The sequence below is a fragment of the Protopterus annectens genome, chromosome 1.part1, assembly GCF_019279795.1.
Source record: "Protopterus annectens isolate FY-2018-M chromosome 1.part1, PAN1.0, whole genome shotgun sequence".
NCBI classification, from domain to species: Eukaryota; Metazoa; Chordata; order Ceratodontiformes; family Protopteridae; genus Protopterus; species Protopterus annectens.
Window position 1 is genome coordinate 295,234,134 of NC_056726.1, and position 20,457 is coordinate 295,254,590.

The following is a 20,457-nucleotide window of genomic DNA, read 5'->3' on the forward strand; positions in this document are numbered from 1 at the left end:
AGAACTCCCTCACTGAGCAGTATTCTGACCCCCTACTCCAACCTTAACTGCCTTCGATCATCAAATAGCGTTCAGATACTAACCGTTAAATCTAAGAACTCGGGTGGTGATGCCCTCTACGCCAACTCCATTGGAAAGCCTTGGAATTCCCTCCCAAACTACCTAAGACTCATGACCTCGCATAATCAATTCAAAAATAATCTCAAAGAATTTCTCAAGTCACACTGGCTATGCCCCTGTTCTGTACCAGACTAACCTAAATATCTCATAACATCCTAGTCTCATACCACCCTAGTCTCATCCCTCTCTTAGACTATTAAAATCTCTCGACCTCACAACGTAACCATGTAATCCTTGTTCTAGACTATCTTCACTTAGTGTATGCCATATAACTAGTATCTATAACCTGATGTTTTCTATCATGTTTATATAAAACCTATGTTAATCCTAATTTATTATGTATGTAAATGTAACATGTATTCTCATTATGTTGGAGCTTTTCTCCCCGGGCCTCTACTGAAAAAGGATATGTATCCAGCTGGACTAGCCCGGTCAACAAATGTAAAATAAAATAAAAATAAATAAATAAAAAGTGGCATCGACATCAGAACCCCCCTCTAGCATGCAGCTGTCCCAACCCCTTACTCTAGGATCCCAGGAGCCGCAAGACCTTCCCTTGATGAGAGCCCTTTTTCAAGAGTCCTCCTTAGAAGATCCCACTGGGGACCCACCCCGGAAGAAACGGTGCAAGAGGAAACACCTTGATTCCCCTGAGGAATCTATCACTGAGGACAGCGATTGCGATGAGGGAGAAGGATTCCCATGGTCTCCCCCAGAAGATGCCTCATTTGGAGACATTCTCGAAATTCTCAAGCAGAGGGGAGACTGGAAGTCCTCTAACCCTTCTTCAGAGGAATCGGTGTTCTTGCAGGCCTTCCGTGCCCAGCCATCTAGTTCCTGGGTGACCCCCACCTGTGGATGAGCTTGTCAAACTGATCGTGGAGCATGCCTGAAAGGCCCAGGACAACATAGAACCTGTTCCCTGGAGGCCAGACAAAATTTTATCCACCCCCGAAGACCAGCCCAGTTAGTCCAAGCAATTGGTAGTTGATTCCATGGTCGTGGTGGCGGCCACCAAGAGGGAACTGGCAGAAGATAGTTCCACTGTTCATCACCCGAACAGGGAGTCTCAGGCTATGGACAGACTGGGGAAGCAGACCTAAGCTTTAGCGACCTTTGCCATTCGATCGCTGAACAATCTGGCACACTTCACTCGCCTCCAAAGAGACCTAATTTCTGAAATGTCTACCTCTTTGGCAGGGGTACTGTATGATGAGGTACGTGACACTGTTGCCTCGCAGCTGACTACCCTGGAATCTAACTCCTCGATGCGCTTGATATCTCACACCACCGAGGGGCCAGCTCTAGCAGCCGCATCAGGCATCGTCATGAGAGGGCATGCTTGGATGCGTTTGTGTGATTTCGCTGACTTCTTTAAATCTTCCTTCATCAAGGTGCCTGTCAACGAATCTTCAATCATTGGTCCCAAAGTACGAGACACACTATCATGAAGTGAGAAATACGGTAAGACCTTGTCTGCTGTGGGCATACGTTTTTCCACCCCCCAGAGATCCTATTCCAGGAACCAGAGGGGAGGAAAATTTTGTTCAAAAAGTCCCAAGGATCTTTTTGTGACACTCATGGTGAGCAATCCCCCCCAGGGCAGAGGGGGCAACTCATCTGGAAGACACCCCTTTTGGGGCAGAGGGGGTCTGCATAACCAGGGCGCTAGAGATTCCTTCTCCGGCCGACCCTACCAGCACTGCTTTCCTCTGGAAGCAGCTTGGGGTCGATTTTCTCTGCCCCTACAAGCCTGGCAACTTATCACTACTGATGCATGGGTGCAGAAAACAATATCCAGAGGCTACCATATCCCATTTGATCTTATTCCCATACCTGTCAAACAAATCCCCGATGTTCCACCCAATCAGAGGGAGATAGCAGTCTTAGAAATCGAAAAGCTGCTAAGAAAAAGAGTCATCCAACCAGTCCCACCAGACCAGAGAGGATCCGTTTTTTTACTCTAGGTTCTTTTTAGTGCCAAAAAAGACAGGGGACTGGAGACCAATCCTGGATCTCAGCTTACAGAACAAATTCATAAAACCTCAAAAATTCTGAATGGTCACGGTACACCCTTTCTAGGGTAGGTCAACTGGATGTGCTCTATAGATCTCCAGGACACGGATTACCACATAAAGATGCACCAGCACTCCCAGAGATTTCTCTGCTTCCGGCTGGGAGCCAATCACTACCAGTTCAGGGTACTGCCATTCAGTCTCTCCACAGCCCCCCCGAGTGTTCATCAAATGTATGGTAGTTGTAGTAGATCATCCTCGACTACAAGGATTCCAGGTGTTTCCATATCTAGACGATTGGCTCCTTATCGCCACAACCAGGAATCTTCTCCTCTGCAGCTTCTCTTACACTCAAGGCCTTGCTCTTCACTTAGGGATTACGATCAACAAGGAAAAATCTCAAATGTCCCCAACAAAAACACTGGAATGTATTGGAATGATCTTCGACACAACATCCTGTCAAGCTTCCCTTCCTCCTCACAGGCTCTCAAAAATAAGAAGCCAGGTTCAAGTCCTCCTCCAACAAACTTTTGTACCAGCATGCCTTGTACTTCAGCTTCTGGGCTGTATGGCAGCAACTATTACCTTAGTTCCACTGATGGGGTTGCACATGAGACTAATACAGTGACTCCTTTCATCACAGTGGTCGATCTTAACCCACCCTCTCGACCACTTGATACGCCTTACAAATCTTTGCAAGAAAGAAATGCTTTGGTGGATGAAGCCAGAATCAAATCTTTGGTGTCGACGGTTCTGCCTTCCCCAGCCCAGGGCCATGGTGACCACGGATGCTTTCCTGCTAGGGTGGGGGGGGGCATTTCCAGGGAAAGATGGTCCAGGGCACCTGGTCCTCCATGGAGGCCAGTTTGCATGTAAATGTCCTGGAATTTAGGGCAGTTCTCTTAGTGTTGTAAGCGTTCCATACATCCCTCCCTTCCGAGACCATTAAAATTCAATTGGACACCATGTCAGTCGTCTGGTATATAAACAAACAAGGCGGAACCAGATCTTACCCCTTATGTCAGGAAGCCATGAGAATTTGGCACTGGGCAATAGCTTGCAACCGCTTTCTTATAGCAATGCACATTCCCGGGATTTCCAACCTTATTGCGGACAATCTGCGTAGGAACATCTGATGCCTCATGAGTGGTCCCTCAGTCCTGTAATAGCAGATCAGATCTTCCGCTGTTGGGGCAGGCCTTGTTGCGACCTGTTTGCTTGCCTTCTAAACAACAAATGCAGAACTACTTTGCCCTGATCCCCCCTCAGGGGGAGTCATTGAGGGATGCTCTGACACACAGTTGTCCCCTGGGTCTGCTGTATGCCATTTCCCCTCATCCCAAAATTCCTCCAGAAAGCTCAAAGGTTGAGAAGCAAAGTGATCCTCATTGCCCCTTATTGGCTCAGTCAAGTCTGGTTCCCTTTACTGTGGCCTCACCTGATTCACAACCCGTGGATCCTGGATCAATCCCAAGATCTGCTATCTCACCCTCAGGGACTGATTACACCCCAATCTCCACAGCCTCAAGCTCACAGCTTGGTTTCTCTACTTCCAGTGATTGCCAGGCTACCTGATATTTCATCTCCTGTCCATGAGATTCTTCTGGCTTCACACAATCCTTCCACCAGGAAAATTTATTCTAGTAAGTGGGCTAGGTTCTCTACATGGGTCAAAGATCATGGCATAGACCCTTTCTCTATGCCTATTCAGAAGATCCTACAATACCTGACCAGTCTTCTACATGGAGAGGCTTCAGCATCGACAATTACTGTACATTTAGCAGCTATTGCAAATTTTCACAATGGATTTGATAATTCCTGTGTTATGTCACACTGTCTGTGCAAAACTTTCTTAAAAGACGTATTGCATGTTAAACCTCTTGTCAAGCCCCCTATACAGCCTTTGGACTTGACTTTGGTGCTTCAGTCATTAACAAGCCCTCCTTTCGAACCTTCTAATTCATGTGATATAAAATTTTTGTCTTGGAAGACTACTTCGAGTAGCCCTTACCTCAGTGAGAAGAATATCTGAGTTGCAGGCCTTGAGTGTCAAGAGAACTTGCTTGATTTTCCACAGGGAAAGAGTGTCCCTACGTACTGACCCATCCTTCTTGCCCAAGGTCATTTCCGGATTTTCATTTAACCAATCTATTGACCTACCGGTTTTCTTCCCTCAACAATCAAATAGAGGGAATATCTTTTGCATACCCTTTATGTTCATAGGCAACTTAGTTTTTACTTGAACAGAACTAAATCTTTCAGAAAAACGGAGCAGTTGTTTGTGGCCTCTGTGGGACCCAGACTGGACAAACCTGTCTCCAGAGTTACTCTATCTTCCTGGCTTAGAAACGTCATTACCTTTATCTACCATCAGAATAAACTGTCTTTACCTTCCAGAGTGTAGGCCCATTCCACTAGATAGATGGCTACTTCTGTGGCTTTTCATTCCAGAGCCTCTGTGGATGATATCTGCGCAGCAGCCACTTAGGCAAGACCTCATACCTTTATCACTTATTACAAATTGGATTTGGCCACCAGGGGACGAGCATCTTTTGGTTCTATGGTGATCAGGAATGTCCTTCCTTTGGGCCACCCAGGATTCAAGTAGCTGGGGATTCGGTCCTATCAGTAAAGAATGAATAAAGATTTGCAACATCAGATAAAGAAGTTATGTCTTACCATAACATTCCATCTGTGTTGTAGATCTTTATTCATTCATTACTTCCCACCCTCCTTCCCCCTGCCTGGACTCCTGGTGGACTTTAGGATCTCCTAGTTAAGGTATTTGCTCAGACAGAGCCTCCTACTGTCTCTTTTATTATCTCTATTATATAAGGGTGGGCAAACTCGATCTGAAGAGATTATGAGAGATAGGTCTTAGCTGAGAGTTTTGGCTGTGTTGGTTCCGAGGACGGAACCGAAGTCCTATCAGTAATGAATGAATAAAGATCTACAACACAGATGGAACGTTATGGTAAGACATAACTTCTTTTTTCTTGGTTTCTGGGTTATTACTGTTGATTCATGTTCTTCTGGAGCAGTGATTCCTCTAGCACCTTGTTGTATATCCTTCTTAGCAGGTGATCATACATGTGGATTAGTCCAGCTGTAACTTCTGATGTTAGTCTCTCTCATTTTTTTCAGTAGTACAAATTTTCAAAGGAAAGAAATCTAAGTGTTTAACATGTAACTGAAAGCAGATGAGGTAATATATTTCATTTCTCAGATAGATGACATTTCATAATTAAAGTATACATTTTGAAAATTATATCAAAAGACACAGCATGCTCAGGGATGAGAAGGGCTTTTGTAGATCAAGTAAAACAGCACAAAACAACGGAAGTTTAGACAAAATCCACAAAAAGCTGACATTTGCAGCAGCAAAACTGAATGCAGTTGTTTAAGTATTAGATTATGTACTCATTTGTTTTTGGCATTTGTAAGTGGAACACATTTCCTTGAATATGCTATGATTTAAAAGCTGGAATTTGAGCATGGCACTGTTGCTTGTGACATCAGTTCAAGAGTTTGTTATGTTTGCCAGAACACTGAGACAAGGAGACAAAATGCTGTGTGTACTGTTTTGTGCTGGTGGAGGGTGTGTAGTACCAGTATTTAGCACTGGTGAGGAGTGTATTTTACCTGACTGTAATACTCTGGCAATGATGCTACAGCTGTTTGAATACAAATGATGTTAACACCTGTAATGTGCTGATATAAATTCACATGATAATCTAACCCAAGGTTAAAGACTTTTGAGGAACGTTTCCTGCTAAATTGTCTCAATAAGCCCAAGATGCCACTGCAGGTTACTATTTCCATGTGAAGCTAACTCATTTCAGTGCGTCAAGATACAGGTCTCACTGTTCTTTCTCTTATCTAGGGCCTTAGTGTGAGGTGTGGGCATTGTGGGAAAATGATAAATAGTACTCAGATTCACAGGTGTTGAAAAACTCATTTTGTTGTTGCTGCACTGATGTTTTATTGTACTGTTGTGTTGATGTCTGGCTTGACAATATGTTATCAGCAAATCAAACGATAAACTTTGGAAACTGATTTCTTGTGTTTTAAAGATGGTAAAAACAAGGGACTTATTAATGGAGAAGGACATACGAGTGCTAAATCACACACAGTTACTGTTTTTAACTGGGTCTATATCAGATTATCGAAGTTTTACTACTTCGAATCACTAAACATCGAACCTTAGTGATCGAAGTAGTAAAACATTGAATCCGTATAGAAACATTTTTTAAAACAAAAATAAAAGGGTGTAAGCAGGACCCCCCCCCCCGCTCTTTAAATATACCACCTCCAAGATCGCGCTACAGTGTAGGCAATGGAAATCTTCCACTTCAGCACTGTATTGCACTGAAGTACGATCACGGAGTTGGTATATTTAAGTAGCGGGGGTGTGTGGGGGGAGCAGGGGTGCTTACCCCCCTGCTTACACCCTTTTGTTTTATTTTTTAAAAAATATTTTTATACGGATTCGATGGTTTACTACTTCGATCACTAAGGTTCGATGTTTAGTGATTTTAAGTAGTAAAACTTTGATAATCTGATATAGACACTTTTTGTAGAATGAAGTAAAGACAACATGTAAACAAGACTCGGGCACTAAAAATAAAACATTGACAACAGCTACAATTCCCAAGACCACTCACCTTAACAATCAACCAGTAACAAGTGAAAAGGAATCATAATGAGACCACTGGTAATTGTTTATATGTTAATGTTTGAATAACTATTGCATGGTCATGACTCCAAACATTAGTCTAACCATAACCAAATCAAAGATGATAGGTTCCCAATGTTTAAAGTCACTGTATCAATATCTGTCAATCATAGCAAAAACAGGAATGGAAGAGAGTTAGCATAAGCATTAAGGTGTTTACCTCACAGACACAAGGTACAAGGTTTGATTCTAACCTTTGGTAAATTGTCTATGCTTACAATGGCACAAAATGCAGCTAACCTAGTATTTACCTATGTTAAATACTGAAGTGAATGTTCACCACTTAGACAGGCTTTTGGTTATGGTGCATTTTGCAACAAGAGTCTGCATGAGAGTTGGCAAACTTGACTTACACCGCAGTACTGTGACAAGCCTCTGTACCACATAAGGCAGCCACTTCCTTAGAAGTCCGTTCATACATTGCTGATATTTCACACTCCTCTGTGCCACACAGGCCCATTCACACAAGTGCCAATATGCAGTACTAGTAAACATCAGTGCAGAGGCATAGCTGGCTCAGTTAGAAACCTGTGCCAGTCCCACAAACTTTCTCCCCACCCCCTCAGCTCTTCAAATGACGAGCAAAAAAGGACTTCCTATTACCGGTAGAAAGTCACTTGGCTTCTTGCAGTAATTCAGCCAATCACACCTTACCACCTGACTCAAATGAAGACCAAAAAAAAAATAATAATCTTTGGATTACTGTAGGAAACCAGTTGGCAGCGTGTTTACCTGCAGGCAAGTTGGAGGAATGATAATTCACATATGTCATGAGAGTTGGAGAAAGCCAGTAGACCTAGGTAAAACACACACACACACACACACATACACACACACACACACACACACACACACACACACACACACACACACACACACACAATCAAACACACAAACACAACACACACACACACTACAGAAGGAGTCACAGCCAGGCACTGTGAATATCAGTACTACTCTGCTCCACTATGTCAAGGTCTTTATTGTACTGTGCCAATGATCACTTGATTAATCCTGCCCAGACCAACCAAGATAACCACATATTGTTTACAATGTTGTTATCTGACTGTTAATGAGATGCGAAGGAAATTACGGCCCACTTGTTACTCTTAACTACAATATAACCCCTGACCCAACACACAACTGTAAGCCATAGTAATGATTGTTTTACACTGATTTCAGCAAATACACTGCATTGTGAGGTACTGCTTCTGCCATGTCAGATAAGTGGCTGTTAACAGTGATCAAATTACAAAACGGCAAAAAACACTATTTTTGACTACAGTGTAACTAGAAGACCAATAAAAGACAAAAATCACACTGCATGAAACAAGTGTTCAAATGTAGCACTTGATCTCATGTTGTTTATATTCATTCATTCTTGACTGTTGGCTCTCTGTTCCGTCCTCGGAACCGACTCGGCCATTGTAACAAGCTCATGGCAGCCATAAAACTCTTGAGCTAAGGCTACCCATAGTACCTGTCTTTCCTTCTCCTCAGATCTCGTTTGTCGTGTAGAGTTTTAGGACCTGTCAGCCATGCTCGCAAGCCAAGTGCTTATTTTTTTATATACATTTCTTCTATATCCTACAAGAACTTTGTCATTAACCTTTTCTAAATACTTTAATTACTGTTTTTTGTGTATGCGAGTGCTATTTTTCCCCGTTATTACCGTTTGCTATTTTCTTTTTTACCATCGTTGGTATAGGCCCCTCCCTTCCGTTTTACCTTCGGTAAAGCTCAGATACCATCATTGTTATTGCTTTACCCTTTCCCAGGTATCTCTCCATTACTGCTGGTTAGTACATTTAAAAAAAAAAGAAAAAAGAAATCTTCCTTTTCTGGCCTTTTCACCTATCTTACTATTGGTGTGTGTGTCTGTGTGTGTGTCTGTGTGTGTGTGTGTGTGTGTGTGTGTGTGTGATAGTTATGGCTTACCCGTAGTTTATCATGGCAGAGAAGCAGAAAGGCACCACTGGATTTAAGTAATGTCAAGGTTGTGGCAGGAAGATGCCCAACTGAGATGGGCATCTTTCCTGTTTATATTGTTTAGGGGTGCCACATTTAGAAGTCCAACCACCTTGTGAGCTCTGTAAGGGGTTTAGTGCCCTCAGCCTTGCAGAAACAAATTAATCCTCAAGGGGTGTTAAAATGCCCTTTTTCAGAGGCTTTGTCTGAGATGGAGACATCAAAGTCTCCAAAGAATGAATCTGAGAAAAGGAGCCACTCCATTCCAGCGTCTCCTCAAGCTCATGACCCTAAGTCTACCAAAGGCCAGGTTTCTGTTTCAGAACTGAAGCCTAAACAACTAAAACTGACTTCAGCAACTGTTTCGGAACCGTAAACTACGACTCTGTTCACGGTGCCGATGACGACTTTACCAGAACCGACAAAATTTACCACTGTACTGACCCCTTTATCGGTAACCTTTAACTTCTTCAGCACCAACAATAGTTTCACCCACACCAGTTAGCTCCCCTGCATCACAAACAGTTGATCAGCCAACCACGGTGCTGAGGGTCGAATCCCTGCCCAGGACTAGGTACTCCCCATTTATTGACCCCTTTTATAGTCAGCATTTAAGCCCTTTCCAAGAACGTGCAGAATCTACCTCGGAGATGTCTATTTGTTCCACCAGGAGCCTTTCATATTGATGTAGTCAGGTTAGTGGCCCAGCTCTTGGTGGCCAGAGGTTTTCCAGCCCCTTCTAGGACCTCCTTCCCATCCGGAGCTGAGGTCTATTCTCCACGGACACCATCCTGTCTTCCTCCTTAATCCTCTCCACAGGTCTTGGAGCTCTCAACGTTGACACCGCTCGCGGTACCAACTTCTTTAGTGCTGATGGTAGATCTCACCTTTGCTCTGAAACTATCTCTGTGGTCCTTGGCTCATCTGGAGCCGAACCACCCTTGGGACTGTGATTTGGCTGTCAGCTCTGTGGTCCTTAGTCCAGTGCCAATTTTTTCCATGGCGCCATCTACAGTTCTGGGTGCTTTGACAGTTCCAGGTCTTCTTGAGATTTCTGCTCTGGCGGTGGGCTCATTGGAGCAGGGTGTGACCCTGGTTCTGAGGTTGCCTTTCTCGATTCTAGGCTCCCATCCCTCTTCAGGCAGTCCTGCCTTCCAGATCATGGAAAGAGCTCTTACCTTGGCAGGCTCGCAGTTGGTGCCATTTCTGTCAGAGTGTCACATCTTTTTATACTCTGGCTCACAGCTGTCACAACCTCCTACATCGGGACAGTGGGCACGTGAGCAGCTTGACACCCTGCAGCAGGGTACCCTCTCTTCGGAGTCTTCCTCAGACCTTCCCCCTGAGGATCCACCCTGTGAGAGGTCATGTAAGAGGAAGCACGTAGATTCTCTGGAAGAATCTCTCACTAAGGATACAGACTACGATGAAGGGAAGGGTCCCCACGGTCACCCTCTGAAGATGTATCCAAAATCTTGAAACAGAACTGTGATTGGAAGCCCACCAACCTTTCCTCTGAGGAATCTGTTTTCTTTCAGATTTTTTTGTGCCTGACCTTCTACTTCTTGGGTGACCCCACCTGCCAATGATTTGATCAAGCTCATCGTGCAGCATGCTTGGAAGGCCCCTGACACTATAGAGCCAATTCCCCGGAGACCGGACAAAATTATTACTGCACCAGAGGACTAGCCCCACTGGTCTATAGGCTTAGTGGTAGTCGGTAGATGCTATGGTGGTGGTGGCTGCCACAAGGAAGGAACTCGCAGAGGAGAGGAACAGTCTATCCTCCAAACAGGGAGTCTCGGATGATGGACAGATTTGGGAAGCCGGTCTGTGCTTCAACGACCTTTGCCATACAGTAATTGAATTTCTTGGCACACTTTACCCGTCTTCAGAAGGACCTGATCACTGAGCTCTCAGGCACCTTGGCAGGAGCAGTGTCTGACAAGGTACACGATACAAGTTTTCCCCCTGCTTGCAACCCTAAAATCGATATCCAACTCGTCCATGCAGCGTATTGCTCACACAGTCGAAGGGATGGCCAGAGCAATGGGTACAGGCATTGCCATTAGGTATCACACCTGGATGCACTTGTGTGATTTTGAGGACCCCTTTAAGCCTTCCTTTAATGCTCCTGTTGATGTTACCTTGTTGTTTGCCCCCAAAGTCAGAGACACATTAGCCAGGTGTGAGAAGGACGGAAAGACTCTTTCTGTTGTAGGGGTGCATTTTTCGACTCCTCAATGACCTTACTCCAGGAATCAGAAGAGTGGGAAGATGTGGTTCAGGAAGTCCCAAGGGCCTTTTTGGGACACACGTGGGGAGTTTTACCTCTGGAGCAGAGGGGGGCAGTCATCTGGAAGACCCCCTACCATGGCAAAAGGGGCCCGCTTAATCAGGGTTCCAGGAATTCTTTTCTGGACAACCCTACCAGTGCTCCTGAGCAGTGGCCCAATTGCCTACCTCTGGAGGCAGTTGAGGGAAGATTCTCTTTGCACCACTTAGCCTGGCAATCAGTAACATCAGATTCCTGGGTACAGATGATAATTAACAGAGGTTACCATATTCCCTTCGATCTTTTTCCAAGGCCACAAAGGCAAATCCCCGACATTCCACCCAGTCAGAGGGACATAGCAGCACAAGAAATTCAAAAGCTGCTGCAAAAGAGAGTCATCCAAACAGTCCCAGCAGACCAAATAAGATCTGGATTTTACTCAAGATTCTTTTTAGTGCCAAAAAAGACAGGGGACTGGAGGCCAATTCTAGACCTCAGTGTCTTAAACAAGTTTTGTTTGACAGACAGAATTCCAGATGGTCACAGTACAGTTTAGCCTTCCGTTTCTAGAGAAAGATGATTGGATGTACTCTATATATCTTTAGGATGCGTATTACCACATCAAGATGGACAAACACTCCAGAAGATACCTCTGCGTCCGGCTGGGAGCCATTCACTACCAATTTTGTGCACTGCCCTTTGGTCTCACCATGGCCCCCAGGATGTTCACCTAATGCATGGCAGTGGTTGCAGCTCATTTAAGGCTACAAGGAATTCCGTGTGTTTCCCTATCTAGATGACTAGCTGCTCACCGTCCCCACCAGGCATCTACTGCTTCATGCCTTGGACTCCGTCCTAGACCTTTCAGATTACTTAGGCATTTCAATAAACAGGGAAAAGTCATAGCTGTCTCCCTCTCAAGCGATAGAATTCATCAGAGCGACATTCAACACAAACTCCTGTATAGCTGCTCTACCTCTTCACTGGCTGCAAAGGTTAAGATTACAGCTTCAGGTGATACTCACTCACAATAAAGTCCCGGCTCGCTTAGTCTTACACCTCCTAAGATCAGTGGCAGCAACAATCACTCTAGTTCTGTTGGCAAGGTTCCACATGAGATTGCTCCAATGGCTTCTGGTGTCACAGTGGTCTCTGTTAACACACCCGATGTCTTACCTAATCTACATAACCAACAGATGCAAGCAGGATCTAATGTGGTGGATGAACTCAGGACAGGAATTGTGGAGTCGGCCTTTCATCTCTGCTCAGCCCAAGGCTGTAGTGACTATGGATGTATCCCTGATGGGGTGGGATGTCATTTTCAGGGAAAGATGGTCCAAGGCACTTGATCCCCCTCAGAGGCCAATTTGCATATCAGCGTCCTAGAACTGTGGGTCGTGCTTCTAGCATTGCAGGCATTTCAGTCGACCCTTCCTTCGGGGACAATTGCTATCCAATCAGACAACATGGTAGTGGTCTGGTACATCAACAAACAGGGTGGAACCAGATCTTACCCTTTATGTCGGGAAGCTCTAAGAGTGTGGCAATGGGTGATAGCATCCAACCGCTTTCTGATAACAACACCCATTCTGGGGAATTCCAGCGTGATCATAAACAAACTGAGCAGATGCATTCTCCTGCCTCATGAGTGTTCTCTCAATTCCAAAGTACTGATGAAGATATTTCGTCTCTGGGGTCAGCCTTGCTGCAATCTATTTGCATCTCCCATAAACCACAAATGCAGCAGCTACTTTGCCTTGTCCCCCCACTTAGGGGGAGTCCCCGAGAGATACACTTCTACACGATTGGCCACTGGGACTGCTTTATGCCTTTTCCCTGATTCTCCAATTTTTGAAAAAGGCACGATGGTTGAAAAGCAGAGTAATCCTCATTACGCCTTATTGGCTCCAGCAAGTCTGGTTCCCCTTTCTCTGGCCTCACCTGGGTCACCGCCCGTGGACTGTGGATCCATCTCCAAACCTGTTGTCTCATCCACAGAGGATGGTCCATCCAAACCTATACAGTCTCAAGCTGACGGCTTGGTACCTCCACTTCCAGTAATTGCCAGGCAGAAAAATCTATCTTCCCCAGTTCAGAAGATTTTTCTGGCTTCCCATAAACCATCAACCAGAAAAATGGAATAGGTTTGTGCTTTGGTCTCTTGTAGAGAAAATTGGCCCCTTTTCAGCCAAAGTTGATAAGGTTTTAGAATGTTTGTCAGTTATTTTCCAGTCAGGAGCCTCAGCTTCTGCTATTAGGGTACACTTAGCTGCTATTTCCAACTTTCGTAATGGTTTTAATGAACTTTCTTTAATGTCTCATCATCTTTGCAAAACCTTCTTGAAACCATTTAAAACCACCCTTTAAAGAACCCATTGAACCTTGGAATTTAACATTAGTTTTGCAAAGTTTAATCAGTCAACTATTTGACCTGGCAGCCACCTGTGGTATCAGATTCTTATCTTGGAAGACCCTTTTCCTGGTAACCATCATATTAGCCAGGAGAATATCAGAATTGCAAGCTTTGTCATATATTGTGGAGTTGCAAATGCATCTATATACTCTGGAATTCACTGAAATTGCAATTACAAAAAGTGGGATATCAATCATCAACACTTACATGGGAATTTACAGTATTACATATTTGCCCATCTAACTTCTCAGTAAAACAAGCAAACTCACTTATAACCATATTCTCATTAATGAAACTATATATAGCCCTCAAATGAATAGATTCTATGAACATCTCTTGGGAGGGTTTTAAGAAAGTGGCTATTAAAAACCTATTAGCTCACAAAATAGTAATGGATAAAAGAAACAAAAACAGCAAAACTCGAGCAACTTGGGAACAAACCTTTAATATCATACTAGCATAAAACATAATGCACACTATAGAGTAACGTGTTATAAGGGAACCCAACAATATACCCACAAACTCACAACAAAATATGGTATTGCAAATATTAATGTATGTGTTGTCTTTATATTGTTTAAACTTGTTTGAGAAAGCATCTATGATATAGTGTAAATAGGTTTGTTATATGACCTTCATGTTTCCATATTGACTACAATGCGTAACTTTTTCCTATGGTCATGTTGTAAATATGAAAATTTTGTCTTTTATAAATGAAAAATTAAAATAAAAATTATTGAAAAAAAAAAAAGAATTGCAAGCTTTGTGCGTGAAACGTCCATACATTATTTTTCACAAAGAGAGAGTATCACTTAGAATCAACCCCTCTTTTCTTCCAAAGGTTGTATCAGACTCGTATATTGACCAAACTATTGACCTGCCAATTTTTCCAAATTTCTCAAACAAGGGAGAATATTGTTTACATTTGTTGAATGTGCATAGACAGTTACGCTTTTATTTGAATAGAACAAAATTGTTTAGGAAATCAGGCCAATTTTTTTTGTCCTTTTCAGGCACTTGACTGGGCAAACTGTTTTCCAAAGTTACCTTAGCAAACTGGTTGAGATTTCTTCACCTTTGTTTACAGCCAAAATAAACTGAATCTGTCAACAAAGGTCAAGACTCATTCTACCAGATCAGTTGTCACTTCAGTAGCCTTTCATTCTAGAGCCTCTATGGATGACATTTGTGTACTAGCCACTTGGGCTACCCCGCATACCTTTATCACTCATTACAAATTGGACACGGTCTCCAGGAGAAGAGCATCTTTAGCTCTATGGTGCTCAGGTATATTCCTCCATAGGGCCTCTTGGGACATAAAGTAGCTAGGGACTCTGTCCCAACAGTCAAGAATGAATGAAGATTAACAACATCAGATAAAGAAGTTATGTTCTTATCATAATATTCCATCTGTGTTGTTGATCTTCATTCATTCTTGACATCCCACCCTCCAACCCCCTCCAAAGACTCCTGGAGGTTTGGATCTAGTCCTGGTGTTGTAGTAGGGCAGTTGCTTAGACAAAACTTCTACATTTACTTCTATGGGCAAAACTTGATCTGAGGCAAAGAGAAGAGAGGCACTATGGGTAGCCTTAGCTCAAAAGATTTCTGGCTGGCACAAGTTTGTTACAACGGCTGAGTGGGTTCCGAGGATGGAACCGAGATCCAGCAGTCAAGAATGAAAGAAGATCAACAACACAAATGGAATGTTATGGTAAGAACATAACTTCCTTTTTTCCTCTTTATTGAGTGGAACTTCATCTGTAAAGAGGAACAAAAGTATTACATTTGCATATTTGTGTTTCTTGAGGTACGATTTTGGTTTTAGTGATTAGACAATAGCAGGGCTAACTCATGCTAATTTACAGAAAGCCACTTGTATCCATCAATTACAGACACTTTATTGGCTGTGTATACCTTTGGTGTCTGAGTGTTATGAAGTGAAATGGCCACAAATATTCAGTCTTATTTTATTCAAATATTCACTAGTCCTGCAAAGTCAGATTAATAATTGCTTAAACTGGGTAAACAAAAAAGGTTCATTTAAGGGTATCCATAGATGGACCCCCACCCTGCGGTTATAGCTACTTTGTTGTCTGTATACATCTCAGGTATCTGTGATAAAACATAATGGACACAGCACAGATTAACTCATTAAGCTCTAGCAGATGTTAAGGTTAGACATATATCCTCATACAGCCCCCATATCCCAGCAATTATAACCACTTTTATCGATTGAGTTCCCCTCAGATATAAGACACTAACAGAAATAATGGCCCAAAGTATAGAGTTCCAACTCTGCTTTATATATACACACGCACATACACACACACACACACACACACACACACACACACACACAGACACAGACACAGACACACACACACACACACACACACACACACACACACACACACACACACACACACACACACACACACACACACACACACACGCAAATAGCCAGCTACATGGCACTCATTCCTCAGCTCAAGAATATATAAAAGGGGGATGTTAAAGCCCAAGATCAGGGACAAAGTATAAATATTAATCTTCTACAAAGCTGCTGTAATAACAGGTTTTGCATGAAAATCTAAACATTGAATGTGTGTCAATATTTTAGTGACTGCAACCCTCAGTACTTTACCAGAAAACTATATTTTTTGGAACAAAACAAAAGTATGAAGCAAATACAGTTAGGGAAATTTTGCAATGTCAGGTGCAGTTCAGCTGAGATGTAAGCCAGCTCGCCTCAGTCCTTCAAAGCCTTGGCTCATTATATCTGGCATCCTGCTAGGATAAAAAAAAAAAAAAAAAAAGAAAATTCTTACTGCAGTCTGGTTTCCAGACCCATACTGTTTGCAAGAATTGCATAACCCAACCATAACGCTACAGACTGAATTGAAATTAATGTCTACAAATTCAACCAGTCCTTGAGCCAAGCCCTTGTATTTATTCTTCAGTTTCCCTGTGTTTGGCTTCTTGACATTCTTTATGCCTGAATGGCTACTTTCAGCACTTCAAGAGCTGATGAGCCTGCTCACCCTTTAGTCATGAGTGTGTGTGTGTGTGTGTGTGTGTGTGTGTGTGTGTGTGTGTGTGTGTGTGTGTGTGTGTGTGTGCATGTGTGTTTTAGCAGGATGTCAGTGTTCTGTTCCATGTATGGAAACATTCTGATATCATATGCACACGTGGCTGACCCTAGGGAGTGAAGAAGTACTATCAAACAGTGCTTCCCAAAACCAGAGCACAGGGTTCAAAAAATGGGCAACTGAACAAGGAGCCCAGTTTCCAGAAAATCTGTAAAATTGGACAAGTGGCAACTCTAGATTTATCTAACAAAAAAATGAAAGAGATTGAGACTGCATTAATTCTCTTTTGTCACACTTGGAGAAGCATAAATAGCTGTGTTAAATTGTGAACCGTCAGAGCCATGTACGTGTTAAATTGTGAACCGTCAGAGCCATGTAGGCTGTAAACTTGGAGTATTTTCATGTAACAGTACAGTTTGGATGTTTGAAGTTAAATAAAGTTTAATACTTCTAAAATAATTCCTGGAATGGTCATTGGCTGTCTGTGCCTACAAATGTAATGGGGGTCATCTGACACTCTGCTATGCAGGAATGAGTTATGGATTTCTTTAATAGACAGATCATCAGCCTTACAGGCTGTCACTGAAACAAAGTATTTGAATATGGTACTCCATTGTAAACAAATGGCAGGCAGAACAGTTCACACATAAATACATGAGCAAATGTATACATAAGTCAAATGAAATAAAGCAAAGGATAGATTCTGTAGAAAATGAATGTCATTTCATTTCTTGAGGTTACATAAAATGCAGTCTGCTTTTCCTTTGACTTTCTAGCTGTGTTAATCCCGGTTCACTTGTTAAACTGTCCTTTTGTTTTTTTATGATTAAATATGCATTATGTTTAATATGTGATGAATCTTCATACAACCTTTCATTACATCTACCTATACTTGAAATGCCTCTCTGGTATGTGTCGATATCCTGCTATATATGTGCATGTATGTGTGTGTTTTTCAAAGTTCGTGGTGGAGTAACTAGGTAATTCAATCTTTGCTGTCTGCACTGTGATAACTTTCAGAAACAACCAGTATTTTTTGTGTTGGATCAAGGCATTTTCCTATCCAAAATGTTTGTCTGTTGATTATATACAGTGGCGAGGTGGAATACCTTCAGATGGTCAGAAGCCCTGGGCAGAACTACAGTGACCTGCTTATTACCACGCGTCACAAAGTAACTCTTCTGAGAGGACAAGACCTAGAGCCACGCTGGATTCGATCTGCCGTCAGTAATATTCAAAGGTAATTGCTATTCCTCTTCAAAGTCTCCGTAGCAAGCACGAGCCAGTCCCCACTGTAATTAGCCCACCAACTCTAATTATGTGAGGTCTAAGGTAATAAATACTTAGAATAGTAAAATATATTTATTAAATTACATGCTTAGTGATTTATTTCAGCCTTTTAGGGAGTGTAATCAGTGGGGTGAAGATGTACATTTGCCAGCATATACGTCATTGGACTTGATTTTACGTGGTGTATCTTTTGTGATTTTGGAATATTTACCTAAAAAGTGATGATGTTAAAGTAGAGAATATGTAGGCGCATACCTGGAGAATCCTGCAGAGTTGATTAAGAAGTTAATGGCATGGATAGAGAAAGGCATTGCAAGTGAAATTAATTAATGTCTACAAAGGTAAAGGGTTTGTTGTACATTTCCGCTGAAGTAGAAAAAAAAAACTGTAGGTCAACATCTGAAGTGTCATTGTAAAAGTTTAAGGCTTCAGGGAGTGTTTTCTTATGTCGGGGGGTGTAGCTTCAAGCAGAGTGATACCTGAGAAGGCCTGTTATGAGGGGATGGTGTAGAAGGTGCTAACTGAGAATGGATTCAAATATTTTACTAGAAATCACACTAGGTCTGTTGCATACTCAAAGGATGCTCATGGGAGAGGGAAAATGTAGTGGCAGAATGGATGATGCATAAAAATAGAAGTCTGAAGCCTTTGATAGGATTGGGTGTGACTGCAGCAGCAGAATTTTAAGAATTCATTGGCTACACATAAGAGGACTGCAGCAGTAAAGCAGGCTGGGAGATGGAGACTCATCATTGATTGATGTTAACACAATAGACTGGAGACATTAGAGACTTGCACTAATCCAGCCTTGTCTGTTGCAGTATTCTGTGTTTCTGCCTGGCAGTTTATATTTGTAATACAAAGGCAGAGATAGTATACTTTGGGTTCCAGTAAGTATACTGTGACTGTAAGCAAAACAGAAAATGCACTCATCACAAGCGATGATATGGGTTCATAAAACAGTGATGAACAAAGGATGGTGGGTGCATGGATGCCAGGCAGAAGTTTTAGACTTTAGTGATTGATTAGTGTGATTCATGTGGATTAATTCCCACATTGGAGAATCTTGGAGAATTATTTTTTCCCCGAGGTACAGTGATCTTAGTGAAATTTGAAGCCCCCCTCCACAGCAGAATCCCCCATTTAAAATTCTTTAAAAAAGTGTTTTTATTTATATTGAATTTTGATAGTTGTGTTGCAAATTAGAGTTTTGTGGTCATGCATATTAGTGTTAATTCAATTTTTTTAATTGTATAACCATTTATTACAGCAATTTTCCACCTATACCTGGAGATGAATGAAAATAAAATCTAATCAGTAAAAAAACAACTGAAAACATTTCCTAATTAACAATACACAAAAATGAACAAAGGGTGGAATATATTGCATTGCAGTTATGCTACTGATTACTGTGCCTTAGGGTATTAAGCTTACTCTATTCCGTGTGTCCCCAGTGAGATCTGGTTACTTCACATGAGGAATCACTTATTTCACTTTCAGTAAATGTTTATCCCTTCAACCCTCTCAGCCATACCTCTAGCTACCTTTCCATCTGGCTCCATTTTTTTCAAGTCCCACCAACTGATTTATTAACCTGTACGACTCCTGAATTGTATGAGAATCAGTAGGCTTCCATCTTGTTATTACCTTCTTTGCCAAAGTCAATATTAAGAATAACATTTTTGAATATCACACTTCCTTTGATTTTTCTGGTTCAATTCCTTGATAAAAATATCCTTGGAAGAATTTAGATGAATGTCCAGAAGACAGTTTATTAATCCTTCCACTTTCTTTAGATACATCTGTAACTTCAGACTACCAAAAAATATAATCCTATTTGCACCTTTCACCTGTGCAATAATTCTAGCAATCGGAGTTATGATTAGAATAAAATGTGGCAATCCTTGTGATATATAAAAAATGTTATGTAAAGACTTCCAAACATAAATTTCGAACCCACTTGCTTTTGATGTCTGCTTTATTACTTTAAACCCTTAGACATTTCTCCTTGGTACAAAGCACATCCAGCTCTGTATGTCACTTCTTAGCACTCGTAACTCCTCTCAGGTCATTTTCTGTGAAATTCTATATCCTATTCCTGTCTCCCTGGTCCTGGGGATCTCTCCCTCTCTAACCTGATGCATCCAGTTTATTACCATGATCTCTTCAGCTAACTGAAAATGACATAAACACATTTTTAACTATATTTATTAGCTGCAAATATTCCATCTCATAGTCTTGAGATAAATAATACTGGACACTTACCTGGCTCCAAATCTTCAAGAGACCTCTCTCCAGTAGCTGATGCCAGAGCACTATACCAGAAAACACCCAGCAGCCTTTCTCCAGTTATTGTTATTGTTTGGAATAGTCCCACTCATGAATACCTACCTTCACCTTCCTATCCAGAGATTGCAGGTGTTTCTTTTTTCCACACCATTGTTGAAGAGCTAATGGTGTGAAATGATCCCATTGATACACACAATGGATTTTAGGGTTAATTTCCCTAGCATTTTTTTTTTTTTGGCATGTTCCTCTCCATCACTGTA

At 42.1% G+C, this 20,457-nt stretch overlaps 1 protein-coding gene across 1 annotated transcript in view; it reads left to right on the forward strand.

The window, feature by feature from the left end:
* FAM234B (family with sequence similarity 234 member B) overlaps positions 1-20,457 on the forward strand; it is a 1,027,012-nt gene that overhangs the window by 586,925 nt on the left and 419,630 nt on the right. Inside the window, exon 11 of the mRNA XM_044087023.1 lies at positions 17,712-17,858. Coding sequence (XP_043942958.1) covers positions 17,712-17,858 — 147 coding nt within the window. The remainder of the gene's footprint in view (positions 1-17,711; positions 17,859-20,457) is intronic.